The sequence below is a fragment of the Lipomyces doorenjongii genome (assembly GCF_038497915.1).
Source record: "Lipomyces doorenjongii strain NRRL Y-27504 unplaced genomic scaffold V1508scaffold_37, whole genome shotgun sequence".
Classification (NCBI taxonomy): Eukaryota; Fungi; Ascomycota; class Lipomycetes; order Lipomycetales; family Lipomycetaceae; genus Lipomyces; species Lipomyces doorenjongii.
Window position 1 is genome coordinate 127,926 of NW_027118104.1, and position 21,738 is coordinate 149,663.

Below are 21,738 nucleotides of genomic sequence, written 5' to 3' on the forward strand. Positions count from 1 at the left end.
CTCGGACTAATCTGCAAATTAGAAATCCCCCAACCATTGCATCAGATACCACACCCTTCACAACGTCACCTATAATCACCGGTGTTATACAATCCAATATCAACCTCCGCCTTCCCCTCGCCGTCACCGTTGACGTCAAACCCAATGCTGTTAGTTCTCTTCTCCAGTTTCTTCAGTCTCGCGTTCTGAAACCGGATTTCCTCAAGATGCTCCAAGTAACCGTTTTCGACACCAGTAACGTACTCTCCCGTGAAGACGCCAACCTCAAACTCCTTAATATTATGATTCTCCTCTGCACACGCGGCAATCAAGTCAGGTAGTGTCTGGTAAATAACGTCGTCCGCGCCAATAGCAGCCGCGATCTCCGCCTCGGTGCGCGAATACGCAACAAGCTCCTTCGTATCTGCAAGATCAATACCGTAGATGTGGTTATGCCGGATAGGCGGCGCGCAGCTGGCAACATAGACATTCTTCGCGCCAGCTTCGCGCGCCATCTGGACAATTTCCTTGCTGGTTGTCCCTCGCACGATCGAGTCGTCCACAATCAAGACATTCCGACCCCTGAACTCGAGCTCCATAGCATTCAGTTTAGTACGGACACTCGATCGTCGGGCTTGCTGGTCTGGCATGATGAACGTCCGCCCAACGTATCGGTTCTTAACAAAACCCTCCCGGTAAATGAGCCCAAGAGTAAACGAGAGCTGTAAGGCGGCGTTACGAGAAGTGTCAGGCACGGGGACGACCACATCAACCTCCTTCTTCAAGTTCTCAATACCACCGAATCGCTTTACAATGTTGGCAGCCAACTTATCGCCCATGGCCAACCGGCTCCGATAAACAGAGATGCCATCGATGACAGTATCCGGTCGTGCGAAGTAGACGTATTCAAATATATCAGGGGTGTATGACAGCATAGGAGCTACTTGGCGGACAATTGGTTTCATGGTACCCTTGGGAATAATAACAGCCTGACCTGGTAGAAGGTCGGTCCACTTCTGGCAACCCAGCGCCTTCAAAACCACACTCTCCGAAGCCATCAACTGGTCAACAGAGCCATCTACGTTGACGCGTTCGCCAACAACCAACGGTCGGATGCCGTTCGCATCTCTGAAACCAATCAAACCAAACCCAGCCAGCATTCCGACACAGGCGAAAGCGCCTCGGCATTCGCGGAATACACCAGCTAACGCGGTGAAGATATCCTCCTCGTTTACTCGAACCTTATTTGTTTTCTCGAGTTCGCTCGCAAACACATTCAGCAACAGCTCGGAGTCAGAATCTGTATTGATATGTCGGTGGGCATCTTGATCGAGATACCGTTTCAAAGCCGGTGCATTGATTAGGTTACCATTCTAATGACCAATATCAGCCCATTCCTTGCAAATAACCAAATAGCCTGCAAACATACATGAGACAGAATAATGCCATATGGCGAGTTCACGTAAAAGGGCTGTGCTTCTGAATTGGCAGAGCTACCGGCCGTTGGATACCGCACTCGTAGGATATTAGTCATCGATCGCAATTGGTAAACTGAGACGCCGAGATAGAGATTACGCCAGCACAGCGGCGTGCTTAATGGCATACTTATGCAATGTAGTAGAAAACCACTTACAATGGCCGACACCCATATTGCCGATGAGACCCAACAAACGCTGCTCATTGAAGACATCTCTTATCATACCATTGCCCTTGCACTGGTAGAGCCTTCCCCGAGGACCGCACGTAACAATACCAGCGGCATCCTGACCACGGTGCTGGAGAAAATGCAACGACTCGAGAAGTTGTGACGCGCACATAGCCTTCTGGTCGGCAAGCAAAATACCACAGATACCGCACATGTCGGCTAAAGTCTAGAATGCAGGAACAAACCCAAAAGAGTCGGAAAACGCTAAAGTTCTCCACCTAGCCTAAATTCCTATCCTGTAAAGGAGGGATTTAGCTGAACGAAAGGGACGTGGTTGATATGCCTCGAGGCGACATTAAGAAGTTTTTTTTCTAAGACAAGTCCGATCATGGTTCTTCGGATGAAGGCATCCCAGAATGGACCCTGGGAGATTGTGATGACGGTTGCGCCGCAACAGGTGCGCCAGTTTATGCAGATAGTGCGGCAACTCCTCAGCTTTCGTAGTTATGCCTTATTTAAGCCTGAACGGCAATTCGCCATCACTTCGCTTGACTAACCCAATTAAGGTACCTAATCTACAAACCACGTGAAGTTAAATGCACATTACAGAGAATCGGATCAAATGCAATTCCATGCTTTCCTGGTCCACAATTCCTAGTCAGAATTTGACTTCAAAGGATAAAATTAGTTGGACAAGCATCTGCAAGTGCGAGTTCCGCATATAGCATGCATCTATCTAACTCTGGCCAGCAAAGTAAGACGTGAAGCGTTAAACTCCCAACGGGGACAAGACGCAGCGGGATGGCCACATTAAATCTGTTTTCGTTCAATTGTGCTAATAATACTGCCACTTATATCAAATGCAGAACTCACTTGGCATGGGGCTAGTGGAAATTGGCAAGGAATGTTCTAGTACTGTCTACAGAACTAATCAGTTATGGAATGAGCCTATCTCGACGACGATGATAGAATAATCTAGGTAAGACTCTGTACGTTATGTCCATCAACAGAGACATCGTAGCAATAGACAGAGCTTGTAAGCCTATGTGGAAAATATATATATCCAAAGTGATATCTCAAACCCCCGCCTCCCCGCCGACCCCCCCATTTGGAGGGTTAGGGCCAAGAAACTTGTGCGGCTCGTTCGATGTCAAGATTGATGCGCTAGTCCGTTTATGGAATAGCGTACTTATTGGGATGCAGTATTGCGTCATAGTGCCTCCCCACAACTCTGGTTCCAGTACAGAGTTAAATGTCAAGCACTTGATCGACGCCGCACCTACCTTGGTCGCTTCTACTCTTCCTTGATTCATATATGCCGTGGCTGCTGGCTGCTTATTATACGTAACACATATTATTGAGCCTCTAGTCAACATCACCTAGGACCTGCCACAATTTCCTGCTTCTTTTGGACTCGTAAATTCTACAGAATGGCTACCACCGACATATCGAACTCCAGCGACCAGCTCGCATCGCCATTGATCCAGAGGCCGGTCCCATCCACGCCACCATTATCTACTGGAAGCGTATCGTCGTCTGGACTTACGACGCCTGTGTCGGCATTTTCGGCTGGTGAAGTTGTTGACGATGCCGATTTTTCCGATTCTCCTACGGAGCCGTCTACTGCTGGCTCCAACACTAGTGGTTATTTGAGTACAACAAATGTCCCGTCTAGACCAGAATCTCGGTCGTCCACTCTTTCTGGGATATCGACAACGGCTGTGAAAGACGGCGTCGAAGGCAGGCGTGTGCATCATAGAAGCGCAGAGTTTAAGCCCTCGCTCGTGGCCGCTCATCACCATCACCATGCCCATCCAGTAGGATCAAATTTTCAGCCTACTGCAGGAGCTGATCAAGAGTCACAATCTTCGACGTCCAATTCCCATCACTCACGAACGCCGACAAGCTCGTCAACTTCATCGAGCAGTGCGGACGGCGTGGATCGGGGAATGCAGGATCTATCGGCAGGAAGCAAGCCTCTCTATGATGATTATGAAGAATACACCAATCGTTTGGCAAATGCATAATGGTCTTTGATACAAATAATAATCAGTTATGGAAACTGTCAGAGTTATGTCTTCTGTTCGATTTCCTCTTTGTTTTTGTTTTGCTTGGCATGTACCCCGTGTAGTATAGTGGTTAAAATCAGTCTATAGTCTTTTGCGTACATGGTTATTTGGATATGACAAGTTTGTTGGAATATGTTTGGTATGTTGTGTGACATCTTAAAAGAACAGCATAAAATTTACTGCTTAGCAATCTATCAAGTGTCTAATTCAATGATATAAATATTCATGCCCATTTCCAACCAATAAATCCCTCTATGAGCCATAACATAAATGCCTTCATAACAAACAGCAGACCCAATAACGCATCTAAACCACTAAACGCTCGGCCCAATGCCCAAGCACAATATCGCCTTCTGGCAGCTGCCCCTTGCGGTTAACAATCGCAGCATGCGAATGAAGCGTTTGGTGAATTTGCACTGCATATTTATTCCACTCTAACTTGTTCATTTCATTGCACATTCGAATCTGCACTTCCTCCAGGTCTAATGCCTTCTCCAGACTATATTTTCCGACAGAGTCGGGATGACGTACTTGGCTGCAAATAGTATTAAGAGTGCTAACACTGCTGATTCGTGTCTTGTGACTGCTGGCATTCTTGACAGAACTGTTGTCGCTAATAATACTTTGATACTGAGTTCCATCATTAGTAGATCTAGCGTCTTGTTCCTCAGCACCAGTTGCGTCCAACAGATCTTCAACAACATCCTGCATCAGCTCTGCCTCGGTTACATTCTTCCCACTTTGTTGCATCATTTCTACAGATCGACTAGGAGACGCAGAAGACTGATACAATTGTCTTATGCGTCTCTCGGAGAGCTGTGCAGACACTGTGATGGTGATCAAAGCCCCCAGCAAAATGATCGGCCCAACAGTAAATAACACCGTGAAAAAAATATAATCGCGACGACTCCATTTCCTTTTGACTGGGGTAGGAAGTATCTTCATTTCCCTACTCAAGTCCAGGATCACCGGCTCATATTTGTCGACGTACTGCGGCTTGCAACTAACGAGGTCGGTAAATGGATCCCGCTCACTCATAAACGCAGTGAAAAAAGGCACGCTGCGATCATTTGTAATATTCGCGTATAACGACAGCCTTTCAAACTTTGTCAATGCACGGTAATGGTATCCCTCCGGATCCGCCAATTTCGGCACGATACTGTCGTTGCCGAGAAACATATCCCTGCCTGACTGGCTCAACCAATTGCGGCCATAATAATTGAAACCCCACCTTGCGAATCCTGGTTTCTCTGAACACGTACCAAGGTGAGGAGTTGCGAAAGTTGTGAAATTCATTGGTTTGATCTCGTTAAAGAAGCCGGAGTTGTAGAGCTCGCCAACAACGTATCGAGCTATTAACCCACCAAGCGAGTACCCTGCCACACTGAATTTTCGAATCGCCACCCCATCTGACTCGTTAATCCGCTTAATTCGATCCTCGATCTGAATTGCAACTATTAGCCACATACAGTAGAGACGGGATAAACTGTAAATACCTCCGTGATAACTCTCCGTCCGCAGATCGAAATACCGTCGTATGTTAAGTTGCCTGCATATGTAGACGCAACTAATACTTGTGCGTCGGGGTATTCGTTCAATAATAATTCTCGGGCCTTATACAAATGTGACATGTTCCCCCAGAACCTACAGCACGCCTGTCAGCATGCACTCGCTCCACATTAATAGCTCGAACGCACCCATGCAGTAGGACAAATAGATGATCGGCGCTCATGATGCTATTACTGTACTACAACAGTTGCACACGTAACTGCTCGCTCTTTATAACCAAAGTCCTATATATATTGATCACTGCTCCAACCGAGCTTGATACCGGTTCGTCGACGGTCGAATGCGACGCTCGAAGATGAGCGTGCCACAAAAGTACCACGTACCGGTGAATGAGCCGTGAGAGTCCCTGCAAAAACTTCACAGTTGATTAATGTGTCAAAGAAGCATGAAATGTTTCTCGAGTATGTGGTAGTAAATCCTAGAGATTCTAACCCTCGCGGCATGTAAATGTCAAAATGTCAGCGTCGGTCAGCAGGCCGGGTCACTCGGATTCTCGGATCAACAAGTATCCGCTCTCTGCTTTCAGTGTGGCCTTAGGAGTTGACTTGCAGTTTTTTATACCCCCTAAAAGCTAGATGTTTTTGATGATATATTAAGACAAACAAGCCATATATAAGTACAAGAGTACAATAAACACCTCATTAATCGCCCTTATTTAACAGCCCAATTTTTTTCCATACATCTTCTGCCAGCAGCCCGATATCCTCAGATTCCACCTTTCCTCTTTCTGCACCATATTTAACTGATCTAGCTAACAATTCTTTTAACACTTCCTTCGATATATATCGAGGTCGCAGAAAAGTATCGTCTAAGATATCCGCGACTGTGCTTCTCCGCTCTGGATTGCGTTCGAGACAGCCCTTGATGCAAGTTATTGCCTCTCGCGGCACGTAGCCGCCACCCAGTCCAGAGTCTGAATAACTTATCTGCACATTCGGATTCATGATAGCCAGCATACGCTGTGTGCCATTATATGCGGCATATGGTGGCTTGCCGTATATCATCTGATAAATGATACATCCGCAACTCCACACATCAGACGGACGACCTACTTTCATGCATTTCTTCCCAGCTGGAGCATTTGGATCTAGCTGACTGATATCCATCAACGCTTCGGGTGCCATATAGTTGGGTGTACCCATATGAGTTTCACGACGGACGTTTGTGGTGTATTCAGGGACTGCATTCGCAATACCGAAATCTATAATCTTAAGGACTCCTTTGACGAAAAGAAAGTTTGCTGGTTTGAGATCCGAATGAACAATACCGTGCCGGTGAACGGCTTCGACACAACGTAGCATTTCGATGGCGTGATATCTAATGAATGATAGGTCAAGCCTTGAGCTCAATCGAGTTGCCAAAACATGGGCGAGATCAATTTCTCCGCACTCCATAACCTGTTAAATTGATTAGCAATAAAGCTACAATAGATCAACCAATATGGTTTCCGTACCATATTGACACATCCTTCCATAATTTCATAGTCAACTAATTTTACGACCCTTTCTTCATTGCTCAACTTCTTAAGCAGCTCGATCTCACCCTTGAACCCCTTGACGACCGCATCGTCAACATCGTCAAACGTGACTTTCTTCATGGCGTAAAGTTTTGTACTGCTTGCCAATTGCACTCTATAAACTTTCGACGATCCGCCTTTTCCTAATAGTTCCAGTCGCTGATATGTCTTACCGGCAATGGTAACAGTGTTTTTCTGCTTCTTCCCTGGAGCCTTGGGTGTTGGCCTAGGAACATCCAAGTTACTCATTTTTGGTGGAGGTTCAAAGACATTGCACTCCGGAGGCGGGGTTGATGTCCGAAGTGGTCGAACAATATTAGAAGATAATGGTGTAAGTAGCTGCCTTCCTTGAAGCCGAGGATGTTGCTGAACGTGTTGCTGCGACATGCTATTCCGATTCTCATCGTGGTAGATGTGAGATAGTGGACGAGGTCTAAGAGAATCCATGTCGTCAATGTGTGGCGATAGTAAACTTCCGCTTATCGGTCGGTCTTGGCCGTATGATTTCGCTGCAAATGTCGTAGCTTGAGCCTTCGGATAAGTTGTTCTCCTCTCCGCGAGAACTGATACCCTTGGTGATTCTGTCGGCATATCCTTTACAACTGATGTCTGGATCAGGGATGATCTTGCTCGTCGTGATACTGGATTCATTGGTGAGACTGATCGTTGCCGACCCTGAAGCCTAGGTGACGCCTGGAGTAATAAATCTTGAACATCCGCTGAGACAGATTTCTGCGCCGCTGTCGATTCCTTGGGAGCATGCACTGGTAGTTGACTGTGATTATGCTCTTCCACATCGGCGCTCTGAGATAACTTCTCCGCTTGCGCCATAATTTTGGGACTACTTGGCAATCCCCCCAAATTTCCTGGACTTGTTCTGCTGCTACCAATATCCAAATCTGCAAAATCGCTGCTAAAGAATCCTTTCCTTCTTAGATCTGATTCATGTGAAAGTGATGAATATGAGTCACGTCTACTGCCAGACCCATCATCGGACGACCACCGCGTAGTGTTCTGGGGAATTTCCTCATCTTTCTCCGAAAATCTTAGTCTCCCGCCCTCTTTAATCTGTTCCTTTGACCTATCGTTTTCCAACAGATTATCTCCCAGAGAGTCCCGGTTTGATCTGTCGCGTGGAGACGCAGTGGGGCTCTTCACGGAATTCACTGCCTGTGGACACTCGGGATTAGAAGTTCCCTCGTGACTCTCGCGTCTAATCGCTCGTTTAGGCGGACCTAACCTTCCTGGTTTGCTTTTTCGGAAAATACTTCGGTAATGCGATGTAGGTTCGACTGTGTGCCCCGTATGGCCAAGTTGCGAATTAGATTTCCGAGTAAGTGCAGGTGTCACCAGACCCGCCGCTGCTCCATGATAGGGCGTAGTAGCCTGCCAAGTTTGAGGACTGCTTGATTTTCTTCGTGTATTACTATTTTCGTTACAGGTCTCCTCGGATGTCCGAGAAGTGATAGACGGTGAGCGATAATCGCTTGCACGACGTTGACTCGTAGAGTTGGGTTTCTCTGGGGACATTGCCGGAGGAACATTCGCGGTCGTCGTTATCGTATTTCCAATATCATTCCCATTTTCGTATCCATTAGACTCGATGTCAGTAGAAAGAAGTGCGAGGGCGTAGGAACTGAGCGCGGGGAGTGCGTAGCTGTCATCCGACGAGTGCTCTGTCTCATCAACATTCAGCATCTCACGACTAAATGTCATTTATTGTGCCGCGACTGGCAAAAAAGTCACTCCGACGGGATCTCACAATTCGCTTGTATCGTGTCCGCAGAATAAGTTTGTAGATAATTAGCCGTAGTTGACTGAAAGGCGGCGCATCACAAAATGGTAATCGTAAGGGTGTGAACTCTAAAAGGTTGTGTTGTGCTAAACTTTCTTTTATTTACTGGCCGTCGCTGCGGCAACAAGACTACTCGGCCCTAACCCAAACGGTTGTCTGGCACGGACACCGGCACGTGCACTTTTGGGCCAGGGTACAGTAGTCATTTAGACGAGAATTCAACGCGTCCGCGGTAACTCCCATTCAGACAGATGCTAAACCACGATAGGCATTGAGTAAACAGCCTCATCGTGCCGCCGGACGCCGGAATCTACACAGGCGTCGACACCTCATTAATATGCAAAACTATCTCTCAGTTTCTAATCCAGGGCTTGCGTTCGAAGTTATTGCGCTGTAAATTGGCTTTGAATTCGTTTGTCATAGAAGCTGCGACATAATTCGGACATATTTTGCATAAGAAATGGCGTCACCAACAAGTACTGCGAAGTGTCCGACTCCGATGTCCTCACAGGTCGTCAGGAATGTACTGTCAATGTCTCCATCAAATCTAATGCATCGACTTATGCCATCATCACCTAAAAATCAAATGACGCCAATGCAAACGTCGCCAACGAAAACTCCAAGGCAGAAGTTGTATAATGACGACGATGACGTTTTTGGCGGTGTACCAGTGCAGGTTAAAGAGGATATAGGAGGTACTTTGGTACAATCTCCAATACTTCTGAATTCGACTGCAATTGACAGGGCATTTGAGCTACTACTTGCAAGTTTCATTTTTCACAAGAACGTTCGGTCATACTAACAAACTTTTAGGATTCTAGAGGAATTCCAGAACATGTGCGCCCACACCTGCGTGAGCTTGAGCTCAACGTAAAGAGAAGTTTAATTAATAACGATATGTGCCCTTCACCTACCATAATCATCAGTCCCACGCACGTCCGGGAGCCTAAGACCGTCATGCGTTCAAACACTCATCTATGGTCGCCCAAGCGAATAAGGCGACAGAAGACTGCGGAAGGTAGTCCCGCTAATAATATTGTATTATCTAGTCCTGATAATTTTGTTGAGTACTTGTTCGATACAACCCTGGCTGATATTTCTGTGAACGCTGCTAGAGAACTGAAGAGGTCGTTGCGATGTGAGAGACTTCAGTGGATGGAGCGGTTTCTGAATCGCAATGGTATCGATACTATCAGTCGCTTATTGATTGAACTTACAAAATTGCAGTGGCGGTAAGTGTGCAACGCAAATTAGAGGAGTGGGTTAACTGATGAGCACAGAGAAGATAAGGAGGACAATCTTTTTCATGAGTTAATGCTCTGTCTGAAGACAATCAGCGAATTTGAGGTGCGCCAACTCTTAGTCGACTAATATTATCAGCAGCTCATCAACTTTTGCAGATGGGGCGTAACCATTTGACCACCATTGCTCCGCTTCTTTTCCCAAGGCTGATTGATTTCATGTTCTCAGACAAGCAGCCAACGTATTTTGCTGACCGAGGTCTAATAGTTTCACTCATTGGTATCTAGAACTTTATATAGAGATTCTTGCCAACGCTAACCACATTAGCGATCTACATTTCCACTGCCCACCAAGAGGAACGCTATCACAGATGCAAGTCCATTCTATCATATCTTGAAGATCCAACGCAGCCAGCTGAAAAGCTGGCCCCAACGTTCATCGAAGTCAGTCATCGTCGACGACCGTACAAGAATTGGTGTCTGGAATGCGGTAATGTCGTTCGTGACGTGTTTTGGGTATTCATACACACAAGTTACCAGATCAGGCTTTTTTCTATCAAACCTGAGCAGGTATTTGTAAGGCAAAGGTCGGGTGTCGGCCACGTGTGTGATGGCGGGTATATCTCAGGTGTGGAAAGAGACGCAATTGAGTACCTAGCCTTTCATATCGATTTATTTAATCTCATCCTTGCCTCAGTGCCGACCCGAAGTGAGAGGAATTGTATTCGAAAACAAATGAAAGATAGCGGCTTTGAGAGTCTTATCGGCAAGTACCTAAGAGCTACCAGTGGACTTCATTCGAAGAGTCTCCATATTAATTTGGAGACACTAATAGCATTAGCGTTCACAGATGGTTGGAATACAGAATACATGAGAACTGGTATGAGAAGAGATGGAGAGGCTCCGCTTGATAATCTCCTAAGAGTAGTACCAACATTCCCGATAAAGACTGTGCTGTCGCAGGATCTATTCACTTTGCCGGAAGTTGATATTTCTCTTTCCGGTCCGGAATCACAGAAACATGACGCAGCAGCGGATCCGTGGAATTAATGATGTGAAGTAAAGTGCATTTCATAGTAACTAAGTAATTAAATAACGAGCGGAAGGCCAAGGTCCCAAACTACTCCGAAACATTCAAGATACCCAAATCCCTAGTCTATAGCCAACATTTATATGTACACACCTTCATACTATAGAGATGAAGACTTCTTTCTGAAGAAAAGATCCCTAAATAGCTCCTTCAGCCCATACTCGTTACCAGTCTTTTCCATGATGGCGACCTTCTCCCCGAAAAGATTGTCCACAATTGATCCCATATTCTCAGTTTTCTTAAGAGTAAATGTAGTTCGCCCGGACTTAATCAGTTCATGCCTTTCTTTCAGGGAATCGGCTAAGAGTGAAGCTACTTCTGCATAGCATAACCTTAATTCTCTTTCTAACATCAGGTAAGAGCGGCGAGCCGGTCCGGGAGCCTAGTAAGTGAGCTAAGTTCCATTTGTCAGAGTAAATATAAACGCTCCTACCATCAAATTATAACTTCGAATGCTATCGTTCAGTGTCTTCACTGAAAGCACATGGTATTTATGCTCAATGGATTCCCAATCATCCTTACGCAATAGGGCAAACGTGGATCCCGTGGGCGCTACAGGCTCCTCACGAAGATCATCGGTTTCTGCGGAAGTTGCGACCTCGCCTGCAGGAACACCTTCTTCCATCTGCTGTGTACTTTCACCTACGTCTTTGACCTTCTCGGTATAAAGGCCCAATCGCTCCGCCTTAGCTCGTTCAGCTTCGGCATATTTCCTTGCTCGAGCCATTTGCGCCTCTAGATTTGGGCTCGTTGCCGCAATTAATTGCATAGCATGGCGTTTCCAGCTCTCGCGAAGGCCTATCCTAAAGCGTCTGAGATCCTGCTGAATAGTGGCCTGCTTTTCAATCCACGGGGGCTGTACATCTTGTCTTTGGATAATTCTGTTCAAGAAGAATTCTTAAGTCTTCAGTATTAGTTTTGTTCATATAATGATATTCAAGGGACCGAACTTGCCTGTTGTATCTAAAAATGGCGAAGAGATTCTCGCATCCATGTCCAGCTTCTCGCCCCTCGGTAGATTATTGAATTGGCCCCGCGATCTAGCCTCTTCAATTCGCTCGTCCGCAAGAGCACGGAGGCCATGAAGGGTTCCTGGCATAGCCTTTGGACCACGAAATCGCTCTTTATATAATCTTGAAAATGCAGTATCTTCTTCAACTTGTCCAAGTGGTGTCCCATCTTTTTGCTTGTCCTTGTCCTCGCCGCCTGATAGCGTGCCGGTATTCTTCGCAATTGAGTACTCCAATGACAGCTCTCGGGCGCGAGCTAGTCGCACTGAGTCCGGCGTCGATCTTTTCGTCTTTGGGAGAGGAACAGCATTAGCACTTCCACTGGTCTCCGCTCCTGCGCCACCAGAAGCAGACGCACCTCTATATACTCGATGACCACTTCCACCGATTGGAATCCGCAGCGGCTTGTTTGAATCAACTAACATTCTTAAAACCACATCTTCCGTAGACTCCCTACCAGTCCATGGTTTGCTAAATGCTAAATCCTGAGTATGTTTGCTCGCAGATTTCGGTAATCGTGTGCCGGCTATAGCTTGCGCGTGTTCATGCTTAAACGTCTTGGCCGACAATCGCTCTTCCAAAGCCTTCAATTCCTTCATTGACATAAATTCATCATCCGGTACCTGTCCAGCCATTGGATCGTCTCTAATTGGACTTGCTTCTTCAGCTAATTGTGAGAGACGGCGCTTCATGTACCCGACATCGCGTGAGTCAAAGATATCTGGTGTAGAATTTGGCTGGATTGTTGGCCCGGACAGTTCCGATTCGGGTGCTTCTTTCAGTTTATTGTTTTCTGATATTGCTGACACATGGTTGACCGGAGCGGTGCTGTGTTGCCGAATTGGTGTGCTAGTGGTATTTGATTTCCTGAGGGCGAGTAGCCACTCAAAGTGGAGAGACGACTTAGATCCTGGCTTGCAGGCGCAATTTGAGAAGTACACCCTAGCGACACAAGAATATTTCATGGCTATTAATAATTCGATTGCCTAGATCTGAATGATCAGTTCGCGGCGAACGGCGAGCATTGGCAATAGCCCACAATCGTGCTTTATCTCAGATGATAAATGACGGAACGTTTATCTTGCTCGCGTCGGCAATATCAGCACTTTTCGGCATCCATTTCCCGCAGTTAAAACCGAGGTTTGGCCACAGAATACGCCTTGACACGTGTAACATGTATCTTGACGATTTCTAGAATTTGTAGGTACCGCGTATTTTCTCCGGCATTTCATTAATTACAATATTGTTCACGCATAGCCGCATTTAAATGCCAATCAATTCAACTAATAAATACAGGTAACGTATTAAATCCCAACAATATTCACCATGTATCCCGTATCGTACACACATTATCATACATCAGCTATTTATTGTTTCTATGGTTGAGGTGAGTTACTGCGGCTTCAGCTCTGTCCAACTTTGATGCAGCAGCAGGTACGCTCTGTATCTTTATTAGCACATCATATTTGTTATAGACTCAATTCTTAAGTAAGATACACAAACCTTTTTCATCTCCCTCAAAGAGGAAATTAGTTTTTCAAAATCGGCGATAATACTTTCTCGGCGAGGTAGAAATTCCTCAACCTTCATATCTGCAATGTCGGCGTCATCCATAGCCAGATCGTCGGTTTGGGCGTTAGTTCGCTGCTCGTCAAGCCTATCTAACTTAGACTTGTATGCTTCGAGAGCACGTAGTGGGGCTTCGCGTCGTAGTTTGGTGACTTCTACTGTTTCTTCGTCGATTTGAGCGTACAGTTCACGAACTTGCTCATTAAGTTCTAAATCGAAAGGCTCATATTCTGTTCCCGTTATTATAATACGCTTCAACAATAAAATCGAAGGACAAAAATAAAGTGTATGTATGTCACTCACTGTCTGCTTCTTCCTCTTTTTCAAGATCTGCCCCTTTCATCAGCGAGTCCAATGAAGGATTCGCACCTTCTATCCCGTTTACCACTAAACCATACTTTGACAACTCAATCGTTCGTAAGATAAACTACATATCATTTAGATTCCATTAGTGTCCCACATTTGACGGGCTTTCAACGCGCACGCGCACGCGTATCACATCCACATACCTGCTTCACGATCTCCTCAACCTGCTCCTTCAAAGGATCTTGGCCCCCGGACGGCTGAGGGGGGAAATTGCCATCAATTTTAGCTTTAGCAATATCCAATAACTTTCTTTGTAGAAAGCTGACATCCTGTGAGACAAGTTGAAGTTTTTGGTGGATGGGCGGGTGATGAAGTTGCCGAATTTCAAATTCCGGGATCATTCTCCCTGATTCAGCTGCCGCCATCAAAAACAAAAAAAAAGTTGAGCAATTAAAAATCTCGTCAGGCACTTGTTTGCACGGACAGCTGGACGCCGTGTTCGAGGAGAGGTATTGCCGTTGAACTACTGGTGAGGTTGTTTATTAATTTGTTTACGTGCAAAAATAGTAACAAAGGGAAAAGCCACAAAGCAAATGCACACTGAATTCATACAGCTAGCCGACGAGCATATCTGCAGATGGGTTAAGGTACCAAATATACGGTATAACTTCTTCTGCTGTATGAAATATGTGCAGTCTAACAATAACTACTATAACATAAATAAATATTGCAAAAATAAATGGACAAGTCCGGGTTCGAACCGGAGACCTCCAGTATTTTCAAGCAACGCCGAAGCAATGCAAAACTGGCGCGACTACCAACTGCGCCACATGCCCGTCTTATGATGGAAATCAACTGTCAACCATACAACTAATGTAGAGAGGGCCAACTTATTGACATTTGCGGCAGTAAATGTAAAAGTGTTTGATGTAATTAAGCGTTTTAGCATTCATATAAGTTTTCGAAGTCATCAAAGTGTTGGATATCATTCACTAATAATAAGGAAGAACCAGACGGCATTTATAAGAGGACATTTCAGATTATCTGTTATCTGTGAATGAGTGGTATTTAGCTCTGTAGATCAGTTTCAGGAGCTACCAATAGGTCTCACTCACCAGATCCGTCTGATGTGGGTCTCAGATCATGGCACCTATGTGTTACCATAGCAACAAATTAACTTTGTGCGAACTCAGATCGGACGAATAACGTGAGACGTTTCTTAGCGTATCTGCGATTAGCCTATATTTACCTTGCCCTGATTCAGGTAAAGAGAAAATAATGATGTACACGCCGTCTCAACGGTCCAGATTCAAGATCTCGGTGGCTGATGTCTCGCAACAAGCTTCCTCGAGTGTGATACCGTTGTTATGACTTTCTCTTCTTTCTCTCTTTTTCTTTCTGCACACACACTCTTTGTTTCTTGCCTTGGTCGCTTATCACGTTTATGCTCCTCGTGGGCATTTAGAATTTGCTTTGTGTTTTAGAGATTGGTTATCGCAGCTGGTCTGCTTTAATTGCTCGTTTCCGTTCTCCTTGATATAGAAGTAAGTAATAAGCACTTCCGCCCTGAGGGATAAGGAAGTTGACTCCTGATATTTAGATCGCCGGTCGATCTGTATATATTTATAAATTCAATTTCAGCACGATATATTATTTAAAGAAAATATAAAAAGAGAAGATGTCTCTAGGTACGCTACGAGGTCGTTCTCGACAGCAGCGACGCCCACCGGTCCTCGACAAACACCAGCAGCAATACATACCTCCGCAGCAATTACCATCTTCCCTGTCGCCGCAGATGATTTATCACAGCTCGCCGGACTTGTCGATGTCAGGGAGTGATTTGGACCGGTATTACGGCTCTGCGGTCGAGGATCCGGAAGCGATACTGATGGAGAGAATGTGGAGTCAGCAACGCAGCACGGGTGGAGAGCATGCCTATGAACAAATTTGCGTGCCGCCTAGCTCACCGCCGCAGCAGAGTTGGTATCCAATTTGCTCTTTTTCAATGAGAAATGTCTAACTAAAGTGATCCAGAGTATTTTGACTCCTGCAATTCATCGGTACTTATTAGCCCGGAGACGTCTGTTAGTAGTTTCTTGCCAGAGCAGGACAACAACGTTGGTAGCAGGTATGATATATTCTCACGACTACCATTGCAATCGTATCAGACATCCTTGCTCCCAAACCTACGGTCCCTAGACTCCACGGAGGTTTCGTTAGAGTACTCGGATTATGAGAATCAGGACTATTACGTGCGAGAGCATAGCAGTTATGAATTCCCGGTGTTACCTTCTAACACGATCCCCTACCAGAGCGGTGCTCTGTCGTCATATGGGTTTAAGAAGCCAGCATCCGATTTACCAGCGTTAAGTCCAGGAAGCGATTATGAGGCGGATTATCCATCGGAGGGATTATCACCGGGATTTGAGTCAACAGAGGATATCACGGATTTTTCGTCTCCGGAGTTAGCGCAAGGAAAGACTTTCTCGTCACCGAATGCCTATCGGAAAGCGGACTGGAATACGGTCTGGCAACCGATATTAACTGCTGACCCGGTTACAAATGCAAAGTTTACGATCAACGTGGAGGACGACATGCACTCCAAACTCCCAACCAAGACCCTGGACAGTTACGTTGATGGTCCAGGAGCGGACGGAAAGTACATCTGCAGATTCACCGACTGTGGCAAGAAATTTGGTAGGAAATATAACATCAGAACGCACATTCAAACTCATTTGTCCGATAAACCGCATTTGTGCACAGCGTGTGGGTCGCGCTTTGTGAGGCACCACGACTTAAGAAGACATTCTAAGACGCATGAGGATATGAAGCCTTTCGTGTGCCCATGTGGAAAAGGGTTTGCTAGACAAGACGCGTTAAGTCGGCACCGTATGCGTCAGATCTGCGTAGGTGGTCTTAAAAGTCCGGAATTGAAGTAGCGTGCAGTGATATATTCTGTGTGTGTCCGTGCCATTATTTCTTGTTGCTGGGTGTCAATAGGGTTTTAGGTGTTAATTTAGGCGGATTGGATTTGTCGGGAACGTTTCTGGGAGCCCTGTATGATGTTCAAGATTGCGCAATGCAATCCTGGAATGTATTTCGATTTCAAGTATAATTTTGGTCTACGTAACAGCTGTCTGCGTTTGGATTCTTGATTGTATATCAGTATTGCTTATTAGTAGGTCAAATGTTGTACGAGACTTTTGAACAATATGAAACGGGGTTACAGAAAAAACCTCGACGTCTCTTTGATAGTGTGCACTAATTGACGTAATGAAAACGGGAGTAGTACATATAGACAACGACAAAGAATGCACCCAGAACATACAATGATGAACAGTTTCTATATATGCGCGTCAAGAAATACGATACGTCCATTGTGAATCAAACAACTTTTCATCCATTGCCAATCCAAAAGACTTTAATCAAACAAATAAATTCCATCCAACATGAAACGAGACGAAGCTTATACACCAAAACCGAGGGAGAGCATTGTACAAAAGGAAAGCATGAGTACCTCTATGGGACACCGTTCACAACTCTTCGTCGACGTTCACTCGGCTCCCCGCCGTAAGCTCCACAATGTTATCAATAATATCTTTCCGTCCGCTTTGTTTAGCCAGCGTATGGAATCTCAGCAAATGTTTATCAAAAACCCACGGGAATTCTGAATGTTCCCACACCAAATCCCACGCCTTGTCTAAAAGATGAGCACGGGCGTAAATATCGACCATAAACTGCACAGCCTTAAAATCCATTTTTTGTCGCTCCTCGGGGTGCAACGTCTCGTACTCCTTTGTTTTCTTCCAAGCTTCACGCTCAGCGTAGACGGCTTTACCGAAATAGAAGTCTTTGGTTCGGAATGCAAGTTCGAGCGCGCTTTGGTAGATGTATCTGTTGCGGAGTACTTTGACGGTGAATGCGGGGTCCGGCTTGCCGAAGCGGATGTCGAATGGTTCGGTGTGCATTTCTATGCCATCTTCGTCAATGGAAGTTGAGTCGACTGTGACGCGATGGGGCAAAGACGCGCCTTGGACATTCGTGTCGTATGCGCAGTCGGCTACCTTTGAGATTTCGGGATCGATCATCGGCGAGGTCGATTCCGCGAACCAGAGTCTGTATTCGCGGTTTTGGTGATTGTTCGACGCGATTGAGAGAAAGGTGTTGACGACAAAGTCGGCGATGAGGTCGGGGTGTGATCCTTGGAGATATCGCATAACTGCGTGCGCTTCGGCCAGGAGTTGGTCAACGTTCGCGATTCGAGAGACTGGTAAAAACGGTGGGAGGTCAGCGTCGGTGTGACTGAAGATGTTATCGACAGGGATGAGCGCTTTTTGGACAGCCATGCCCAGATCCGTGTCGAGCGCTGAGTTGGCACCAAGCGAGCTCCTCCGCCTGAGGCAGATCGAGTACGCACGGAATAAACATTGGAATGAGTGCGGACATGGTCTGAACGACGGCTCCACATACAGTTGCAGCAGTAGTAGACGCGCATACGCGACATCGCCGGCCACCGCACAGATATTCAGCATGAGTTCGATGGTAAACTGAGTCATTGGGTACCCCCGGTTTCTGGCCTCCAACAGATACTGCCATGCCTGGTAATGGTACTCGCGGCGAGTTGAGCATGCGTAGATTAATGCGTTCATGATGATCTGATTTGGTTCAAGTGGATGCAGCGGCCTCGTTGTCATCTCTTTGTACAAATCCAGCGCACGTTCGGTGTCCTTCATCGCACCGCACGCGCCAATCGCGATGGAGTATATCCGCTCGTCAGGCAGGTTGGTTGTAGCACGGAATTTTAGCAAGTCGAAGATCTGGAACAGTTCGCGCAGTCGTCGCGTTTTGAAACACATGCGCATTAGCAGCGAGTAATGGTCCAAGTTCATTTCTAGACCTTCCTGGCTCATGGTGTCGACGATGTTTGCCATTGCCTTGAAATCGCGTAGATGGTAGTGAAGTTTGAGTATGTGTGTATATGTATGCTCTCGCGGCTCAAAGCCCTCTAATCGCCAGTTAGTCGCATCTTTCACATTGGTTACTCCCACACGAACTTACCGCTCTGCATTTCATCCACCAGTTTTTCAACCATATCTTTGTTCTTCGTTTCGGCGTATCCACCAATAAAGCTATCGTATAAATATCTGCTCATTTTGACGTTGCTAGACTGCACAAATTCTCAGCATAGATCTCCTGCAAAAGCAGCACGCTACATGGGCCAAACCTACTTTGATCATATTCATCAACTCCTCGCCACGACGCGCACGCACGTCCACCGGCAGCAAATTAACAAACTGCGTCACATCATCCCGTAAGATCCCATTCAGACCCGTCTCGGACAACTTGGTCACTATCGAATCCCAATCGCGCTTCGCATCCCGAACAGCCAGAACCTGCTCATCATTTACCCGGTCCTGGATCGCGCCGGGTAGAGCAAGTGATTTAGCCGTTGCTTGCGGAAAGAACATCAGGTTATTCGTGCTGACCGCAGGAAATAAGCTTGCATAGGCGGAGTCGATTTCCTGATCGTCCAATCGAACCTGGAATGCCTGGTGTGCGGAATTAGTCCAGGGTCACTATCTTGTATATAAGCAATAAATACGCTACCTTTTCGGGATTCTTCATCATAGCATTTTTCTGATCCGCCAAATTTGTCCGCGAATAAGTATTCGCGCCAGCCTGTGTCCACATGAAATCACCTTCCACACCTTCATGGTCGCGTCTCCCTATATCATTCGCCGCCCATCTGGTCACCGCGGCAGAAGTTCTCAAATTCCTCCTCCGCACCATATGTTGTAAACACGATATACCCTGCCTTCTAACAGCGTGCGGCGACCGTGACATCTTTTCAAATAGAAACATCCATCCTATTCTAGCCTGGCGCAGCATATCCACTTTCGGGTACCTCACGCGAGGCCGAATTATCTCAAATTCTCAATCTCCGCGCACTCTATTACCTTTCTCCCTGCAAAATTGACTCACACAACGCATGCAACCGAACGAAGTTCCTATATTCGTTCTATAAGTTCTCGGTCTAGCGTGAAGTTGGAAATTATTCCGTTCTTTTTTCTGCCGGTGTTGGGAGAAAAGCCGAGCTTGTTACCCGGATCAAAAAGGCAGGACGTGACGTATGGCGGCAACGATTAAATTTTTTTAGGGTCCTTGGTCCCAATTGGGATGGTAGAAGATGCTATTATCGCCATATATATCTAGGGTGTTGATTTCAGTAGCGATTAGTTAAAATACAAATAGGAGTGTTGTTGTATATTGATAAAGAATTTTCGAGGTGAGAGACATTCCACAATGTCGTCAGATGGCGAATCGTTCTCCGAGTCCGAAGAGTAAGTCATTGTGAATTTCATTTTTGATCATAGTGGACACTAACGAAAGGAAAAAAATAAAAGATACGCACCGCCTACTAACTTCAAGCCCCTGCCACAATCCTCAAGTACATTGTCATACTCCAATCTGACGAAAGGCGAGAAAGAGTTGTGGCTGTTCAAAGTTCCCAAATCTATGCGCAAGAATCTACCGTCGCGGATTCCTGTGCCCTCGATCATTAATCCGGAGGCGAAGTTTGAACATGATGGGACTGACTTTGCGATTGTGGAGAATAGGGAGGAGGAGGCCACTGCTGCGAAGATAAAGGTTTTGTGTCCGGATGGAAAGGGGAATGCTAGACAAGGTGAGCGATCTTCTGGAATAGGTTTGACAAGCGTGATCAGGCTAATGTTGAAATAGTGCCCGGTTCGTTTGTAAAGATTCTGCATATCAACGAGGTTGCGAATATTCCAAAGATAGATCCTTCAATAGCAACAAGCAAATAAATGAAGCGAAATAGAGCGTAGTGTCAACGCCTATAGGATTTGTTACGATGTTTAATTATATTACAGCCATAGACAATTTCTATGTTACACGAGCTTAATTCCTAGCCTTTTCCTGCAGCTGAGCCTGAAATGATATTAACTATAACCAGTGAGTACTTCCAACATCGCACAATATAGCCAAACACGACATACCTCGGCACGCTTTTTGTCACTCTTTGCCCGCGTATCATTAATCTGTCCCTCTATGCGTTTTCTAAAACACGATCAGCATGGCAATTCATTAAACTATTCCAACGACAAATTCTCACATCTCAGACTCAATAAATTCCAACCGTTTGTCAACATTCATGACAGCCTCGCCTTTGTCCTGCGGTACAAGGACCGGACCGATGAGTTTATAAATCTTGGAATGATCGTCTAATATCGAAAATTCTTTTTGGACGATTTTGTTCTCTTGCAGTTGTGATTCGAGTTTTTGTCGCGATTCGATGTATGAGGATAAATCTACTCCCAGTTAATACATTACTATCAATCGCCACCAGTCCACTCTTATAATATCTGTTTCTCTATGATGGAATAACAATAGAAGATATTGCGATGAAGAGTAGTACCTGATTGCGTGTTGCGAAATTCCTCGGTAAGTTTCTCGTATGCGGATTGCGCAGTAGCGTCAGCCATTTTTGATTGACGGAATTCTGGAATTTAATTTAAATCGAGATTAACTGATGTCAATAGGGTTCTCAGTAGATAAAATGATATCTGTTGACGTTGATTTATGGCCACAGGCCGCTAGTGATTGATGATCTCGATATTTGATGTGGGTCTTAGGTCCACGAGAGAATTCGAATGAGAGACCATTAGAGGGTTTAGGGTTGATCTAGGTAGGTAGCGAAATGGACGGGGGTCAACAGTACTTGTGAGCAACATAGACGAACCAAAAGTTCTAGATTAATTTATTCAAATTGAATACCGTGATATAGCGCTAATAATGCTAATTATCACGAGTTGGCTGTCCCGCTTAATAGCGATAGGGCTGGACACGAATACAATTTTCTCTATTCGCATTCGTATTCGCAATTCGCAGAATAAACTTTCATTCGCAACGAATAAAATGTCGGCTGC

The 21,738-nt window shown here is 45.7% G+C and overlaps 11 protein-coding genes and 1 non-coding gene across 12 annotated transcripts; 4 read left to right on the plus strand and 8 right to left on the minus strand.

Annotated features, from left to right (window-relative positions):
- Window positions 1–65: 65 nt before the first annotated feature.
- V1508DRAFT_433533 (phosphoribosyltransferase-like protein) lies at window positions 66–1,838 on the minus strand (the record flags this gene model as incomplete). The annotated part of the gene is made up of 3 exons (XM_066941991.1): window positions 66–1,352; window positions 1,409–1,530; window positions 1,613–1,838. The coding sequence occupies 3 exons, from the start codon at window positions 1,836–1,838 to the stop codon at window positions 66–68; spliced, it is 1,635 nt and encodes a 544-aa protein (XP_066794874.1).
- Window positions 1,839–2,922: 1,084 nt separating this feature from the next.
- On the plus strand, window positions 2,923–3,924 carry V1508DRAFT_420422 (uncharacterized protein). The gene has a single exon (XM_066940749.1). The coding sequence runs from the start codon at window positions 3,055–3,057 to the stop codon at window positions 3,649–3,651; it is 597 nt and encodes a 198-aa protein (XP_066794875.1). The 5' UTR covers window positions 2,923–3,054; the 3' UTR covers window positions 3,652–3,924.
- V1508DRAFT_420424 (putative serine esterase-domain-containing protein) lies at window positions 3,782–5,718 on the minus strand. Its single transcript, XM_066940750.1, has 3 exons — window positions 5,391–5,718; window positions 5,190–5,337; window positions 3,782–5,136 (listed from the first exon to the last, which is right to left on the minus strand). Exons 1-3 carry the CDS (start codon window positions 5,423–5,425, stop codon window positions 4,000–4,002), a joined length of 1,320 nt encoding a protein of 439 aa, XP_066794876.1. The 5' UTR covers window positions 5,426–5,718; the 3' UTR covers window positions 3,782–3,999.
- Window positions 5,719–5,834: 116 nt separating this feature from the next.
- On the minus strand, window positions 5,835–8,602 carry V1508DRAFT_420425 (kinase-like domain-containing protein). Its single transcript, XM_066940751.1, has 2 exons — window positions 6,716–8,602; window positions 5,835–6,659 (listed from the first exon to the last, which is right to left on the minus strand). Exons 1-2 carry the CDS (start codon window positions 8,492–8,494, stop codon window positions 5,904–5,906), a joined length of 2,535 nt encoding a protein of 844 aa, XP_066794877.1. The 5' UTR covers window positions 8,495–8,602; the 3' UTR covers window positions 5,835–5,903.
- Window positions 8,603–8,803: 201 nt separating this feature from the next.
- On the plus strand, window positions 8,804–10,976 carry V1508DRAFT_420430 (armadillo-type protein). The gene is made up of 5 exons (XM_066940752.1): window positions 8,804–9,336; window positions 9,387–9,805; window positions 9,854–9,920; window positions 9,974–10,094; window positions 10,143–10,976. The coding sequence occupies exons 1-5, from the start codon at window positions 9,034–9,036 to the stop codon at window positions 10,862–10,864; spliced, it is 1,632 nt and encodes a 543-aa protein (XP_066794878.1). The 5' UTR covers window positions 8,804–9,033; the 3' UTR covers window positions 10,865–10,976.
- On the minus strand, window positions 10,861–13,069 carry V1508DRAFT_420434 (uncharacterized protein). Its single transcript, XM_066940753.1, has 3 exons — window positions 11,859–13,069; window positions 11,338–11,801; window positions 10,861–11,286 (listed from the first exon to the last, which is right to left on the minus strand). The coding sequence occupies exons 1-3, from the start codon at window positions 12,877–12,879 to the stop codon at window positions 11,005–11,007; spliced, it is 1,767 nt and encodes a 588-aa protein (XP_066794879.1). The 5' UTR covers window positions 12,880–13,069; the 3' UTR covers window positions 10,861–11,004.
- V1508DRAFT_372867 (kinetochore protein Mis14 like-domain-containing protein) lies at window positions 13,070–14,348 on the minus strand. The gene is made up of 4 exons (XM_066937514.1): window positions 13,993–14,348; window positions 13,787–13,910; window positions 13,418–13,713; window positions 13,070–13,355 (listed from the first exon to the last, which is right to left on the minus strand). The coding sequence occupies exons 1-4, from the start codon at window positions 14,212–14,214 to the stop codon at window positions 13,278–13,280; spliced, it is 720 nt and encodes a 239-aa protein (XP_066794880.1). The 5' UTR covers window positions 14,215–14,348; the 3' UTR covers window positions 13,070–13,277.
- A 181-nt stretch (window positions 14,349–14,529) lies between these two features.
- On the minus strand, window positions 14,530–14,625 carry V1508DRAFT_t65. The gene has a single exon. It is a non-coding gene; the product is annotated as a tRNA-Ala (tRNA).
- Window positions 14,626–15,078: 453 nt separating this feature from the next.
- Window positions 15,079–17,073, plus strand: V1508DRAFT_462783 (uncharacterized protein). Its single transcript, XM_066942847.1, has 3 exons — window positions 15,079–15,333; window positions 15,390–15,768; window positions 15,824–17,073. Exons 2-3 carry the CDS (start codon window positions 15,468–15,470, stop codon window positions 16,726–16,728), a joined length of 1,206 nt encoding a protein of 401 aa, XP_066794881.1. The 5' UTR covers window positions 15,079–15,333; window positions 15,390–15,467; the 3' UTR covers window positions 16,729–17,073.
- A 145-nt stretch (window positions 17,074–17,218) lies between these two features.
- On the minus strand, window positions 17,219–18,997 carry V1508DRAFT_181009 (uncharacterized protein). Its single transcript, XM_066936131.1, has 2 exons — window positions 18,848–18,997; window positions 17,219–18,794 (listed from the first exon to the last, which is right to left on the minus strand). The coding sequence occupies exons 1-2, from the start codon at window positions 18,939–18,941 to the stop codon at window positions 17,323–17,325; spliced, it is 1,566 nt and encodes a 521-aa protein (XP_066794882.1). The 5' UTR covers window positions 18,942–18,997; the 3' UTR covers window positions 17,219–17,322.
- Window positions 18,998–19,927: 930 nt separating this feature from the next.
- On the plus strand, window positions 19,928–20,689 carry V1508DRAFT_420445 (uncharacterized protein). Its single transcript, XM_066940754.1, has 3 exons — window positions 19,928–20,130; window positions 20,194–20,474; window positions 20,531–20,689. The coding sequence occupies exons 1-3, from the start codon at window positions 20,093–20,095 to the stop codon at window positions 20,614–20,616; spliced, it is 405 nt and encodes a 134-aa protein (XP_066794883.1). The 5' UTR covers window positions 19,928–20,092; the 3' UTR covers window positions 20,617–20,689.
- V1508DRAFT_372874 (Prefoldin) lies at window positions 20,656–21,494 on the minus strand. Its single transcript, XM_066937515.1, has 4 exons — window positions 21,228–21,494; window positions 20,925–21,120; window positions 20,809–20,869; window positions 20,656–20,755 (listed from the first exon to the last, which is right to left on the minus strand). Exons 1-4 carry the CDS (start codon window positions 21,292–21,294, stop codon window positions 20,711–20,713), a joined length of 369 nt encoding a protein of 122 aa, XP_066794884.1. The 5' UTR covers window positions 21,295–21,494; the 3' UTR covers window positions 20,656–20,710.
- Window positions 21,495–21,738: the final 244 nt, after the last annotated feature.

Excerpts from the sequence above, each read along its gene's own strand:
- V1508DRAFT_420422 (XM_066940749.1), top strand. The coding sequence starts at position 3,055 with ATGGCTACCACCGACATATCGAACTCCAGCGACCAGCTCGCATCGCCA.
- V1508DRAFT_420424 (XM_066940750.1), bottom strand. The coding sequence starts at position 5,425 with ATGAGCGCCGATCATCTATTTGTCCTACTGCATGG. Across the intron at positions 5,338-5,390 it reads CTATTTGTCCTACTGCATGG|GTTCTGGGGGAACATGTCAC; the intron begins GTGCGTTCGAGC and ends GGCGTGCTGTAG. Across the intron at positions 5,137-5,189 it reads GACGGAGAGTTATCACGGAG|ATCGAGGATCGAATTAAGCG; the intron begins GTATTTACAGTT and ends GTTGCAATTCAG.
- V1508DRAFT_420425 (XM_066940751.1), bottom strand. The coding sequence starts at position 8,494 with ATGACATTTAGTCGTGAGATGCTGAATGTTGATGAGACAGAGCACTCG. Across the intron at positions 6,660-6,715 it reads TGGAAGGATGTGTCAATATG|GTTATGGAGTGCGGAGAAAT; the intron begins GTACGGAAACCA and ends TCAATTTAACAG.
- V1508DRAFT_420430 (XM_066940752.1), top strand. The coding sequence starts at position 9,034 with ATGGCGTCACCAACAAGTACTGCGAAGTGTCCGACTCCGATGTCCTCA. Across the intron at positions 9,337-9,386 it reads GGGCATTTGAGCTACTACTT|GATTCTAGAGGAATTCCAGA; the intron begins GCAAGTTTCATT and ends ACAAACTTTTAG. Across the intron at positions 9,921-9,973 it reads AGACAATCAGCGAATTTGAG|ATGGGGCGTAACCATTTGAC; the intron begins GTGCGCCAACTC and ends CAACTTTTGCAG.
- V1508DRAFT_420434 (XM_066940753.1), bottom strand. The coding sequence starts at position 12,879 with ATGAAATATTCTTGTGTCGCTAGGGTGTACTTCTCAAATTGCGCCTGC. Across the intron at positions 11,802-11,858 it reads GCCATTTTTAGATACAACAG|AATTCTTCTTGAACAGAATT; the intron begins GCAAGTTCGGTC and ends TGAAGACTTAAG. Across the intron at positions 11,287-11,337 it reads TTCGAAGTTATAATTTGATG|GCTCCCGGACCGGCTCGCCG; the intron begins GTAGGAGCGTTT and ends CTCACTTACTAG.
- V1508DRAFT_372867 (XM_066937514.1), bottom strand. The coding sequence starts at position 14,214 with ATGGCGGCAGCTGAATCAGGGAGAATGATCCCGGAATTTGAAATTCGG. Across the intron at positions 13,714-13,786 it reads AAAAGAGGAAGAAGCAGACA|AATATGAGCCTTTCGATTTA; the intron begins GTGAGTGACATA and ends TAACGGGAACAG. Across the intron at positions 13,356-13,417 it reads CTTTGAGGGAGATGAAAAAG|AGCGTACCTGCTGCTGCATC; the intron begins GTTTGTGTATCT and ends ATAAAGATACAG.
- V1508DRAFT_462783 (XM_066942847.1), top strand. The coding sequence starts at position 15,468 with ATGTCTCTAGGTACGCTACGAGGTCGTTCTCGACAGCAGCGACGCCCA. Across the intron at positions 15,769-15,823 it reads TAGCTCACCGCCGCAGCAGA|AGTATTTTGACTCCTGCAAT; the intron begins GTTGGTATCCAA and ends AAAGTGATCCAG.
- V1508DRAFT_181009 (XM_066936131.1), bottom strand. The coding sequence starts at position 18,941 with ATGAGCAGATATTTATACGATAGCTTTATTGGTGGATACGCCGAAACG. Across the intron at positions 18,795-18,847 it reads GGTGGATGAAATGCAGAGCG|AGGGCTTTGAGCCGCGAGAG; the intron begins GTAAGTTCGTGT and ends ACTGGCGATTAG.
- V1508DRAFT_420445 (XM_066940754.1), top strand. The coding sequence starts at position 20,093 with ATGTCGTCAGATGGCGAATCGTTCTCCGAGTCCGAAGA. Across the intron at positions 20,131-20,193 it reads TCGTTCTCCGAGTCCGAAGA|ATACGCACCGCCTACTAACT; the intron begins GTAAGTCATTGT and ends AAAAAATAAAAG. Across the intron at positions 20,475-20,530 it reads AAAGGGGAATGCTAGACAAG|TGCCCGGTTCGTTTGTAAAG; the intron begins GTGAGCGATCTT and ends ATGTTGAAATAG.
- V1508DRAFT_372874 (XM_066937515.1), bottom strand. The coding sequence starts at position 21,294 with ATGGCTGACGCTACTGCGCAATCCGCATACGAGAAACTTACCGAGGAA. Across the intron at positions 21,121-21,227 it reads ATTTCGCAACACGCAATCAG|ATTTATCCTCATACATCGAA; the intron begins GTACTACTCTTC and ends AACTGGGAGTAG. Across the intron at positions 20,870-20,924 it reads GAATTTATTGAGTCTGAGAT|AAAACGCATAGAGGGACAGA; the intron begins GTGAGAATTTGT and ends ATCGTGTTTTAG.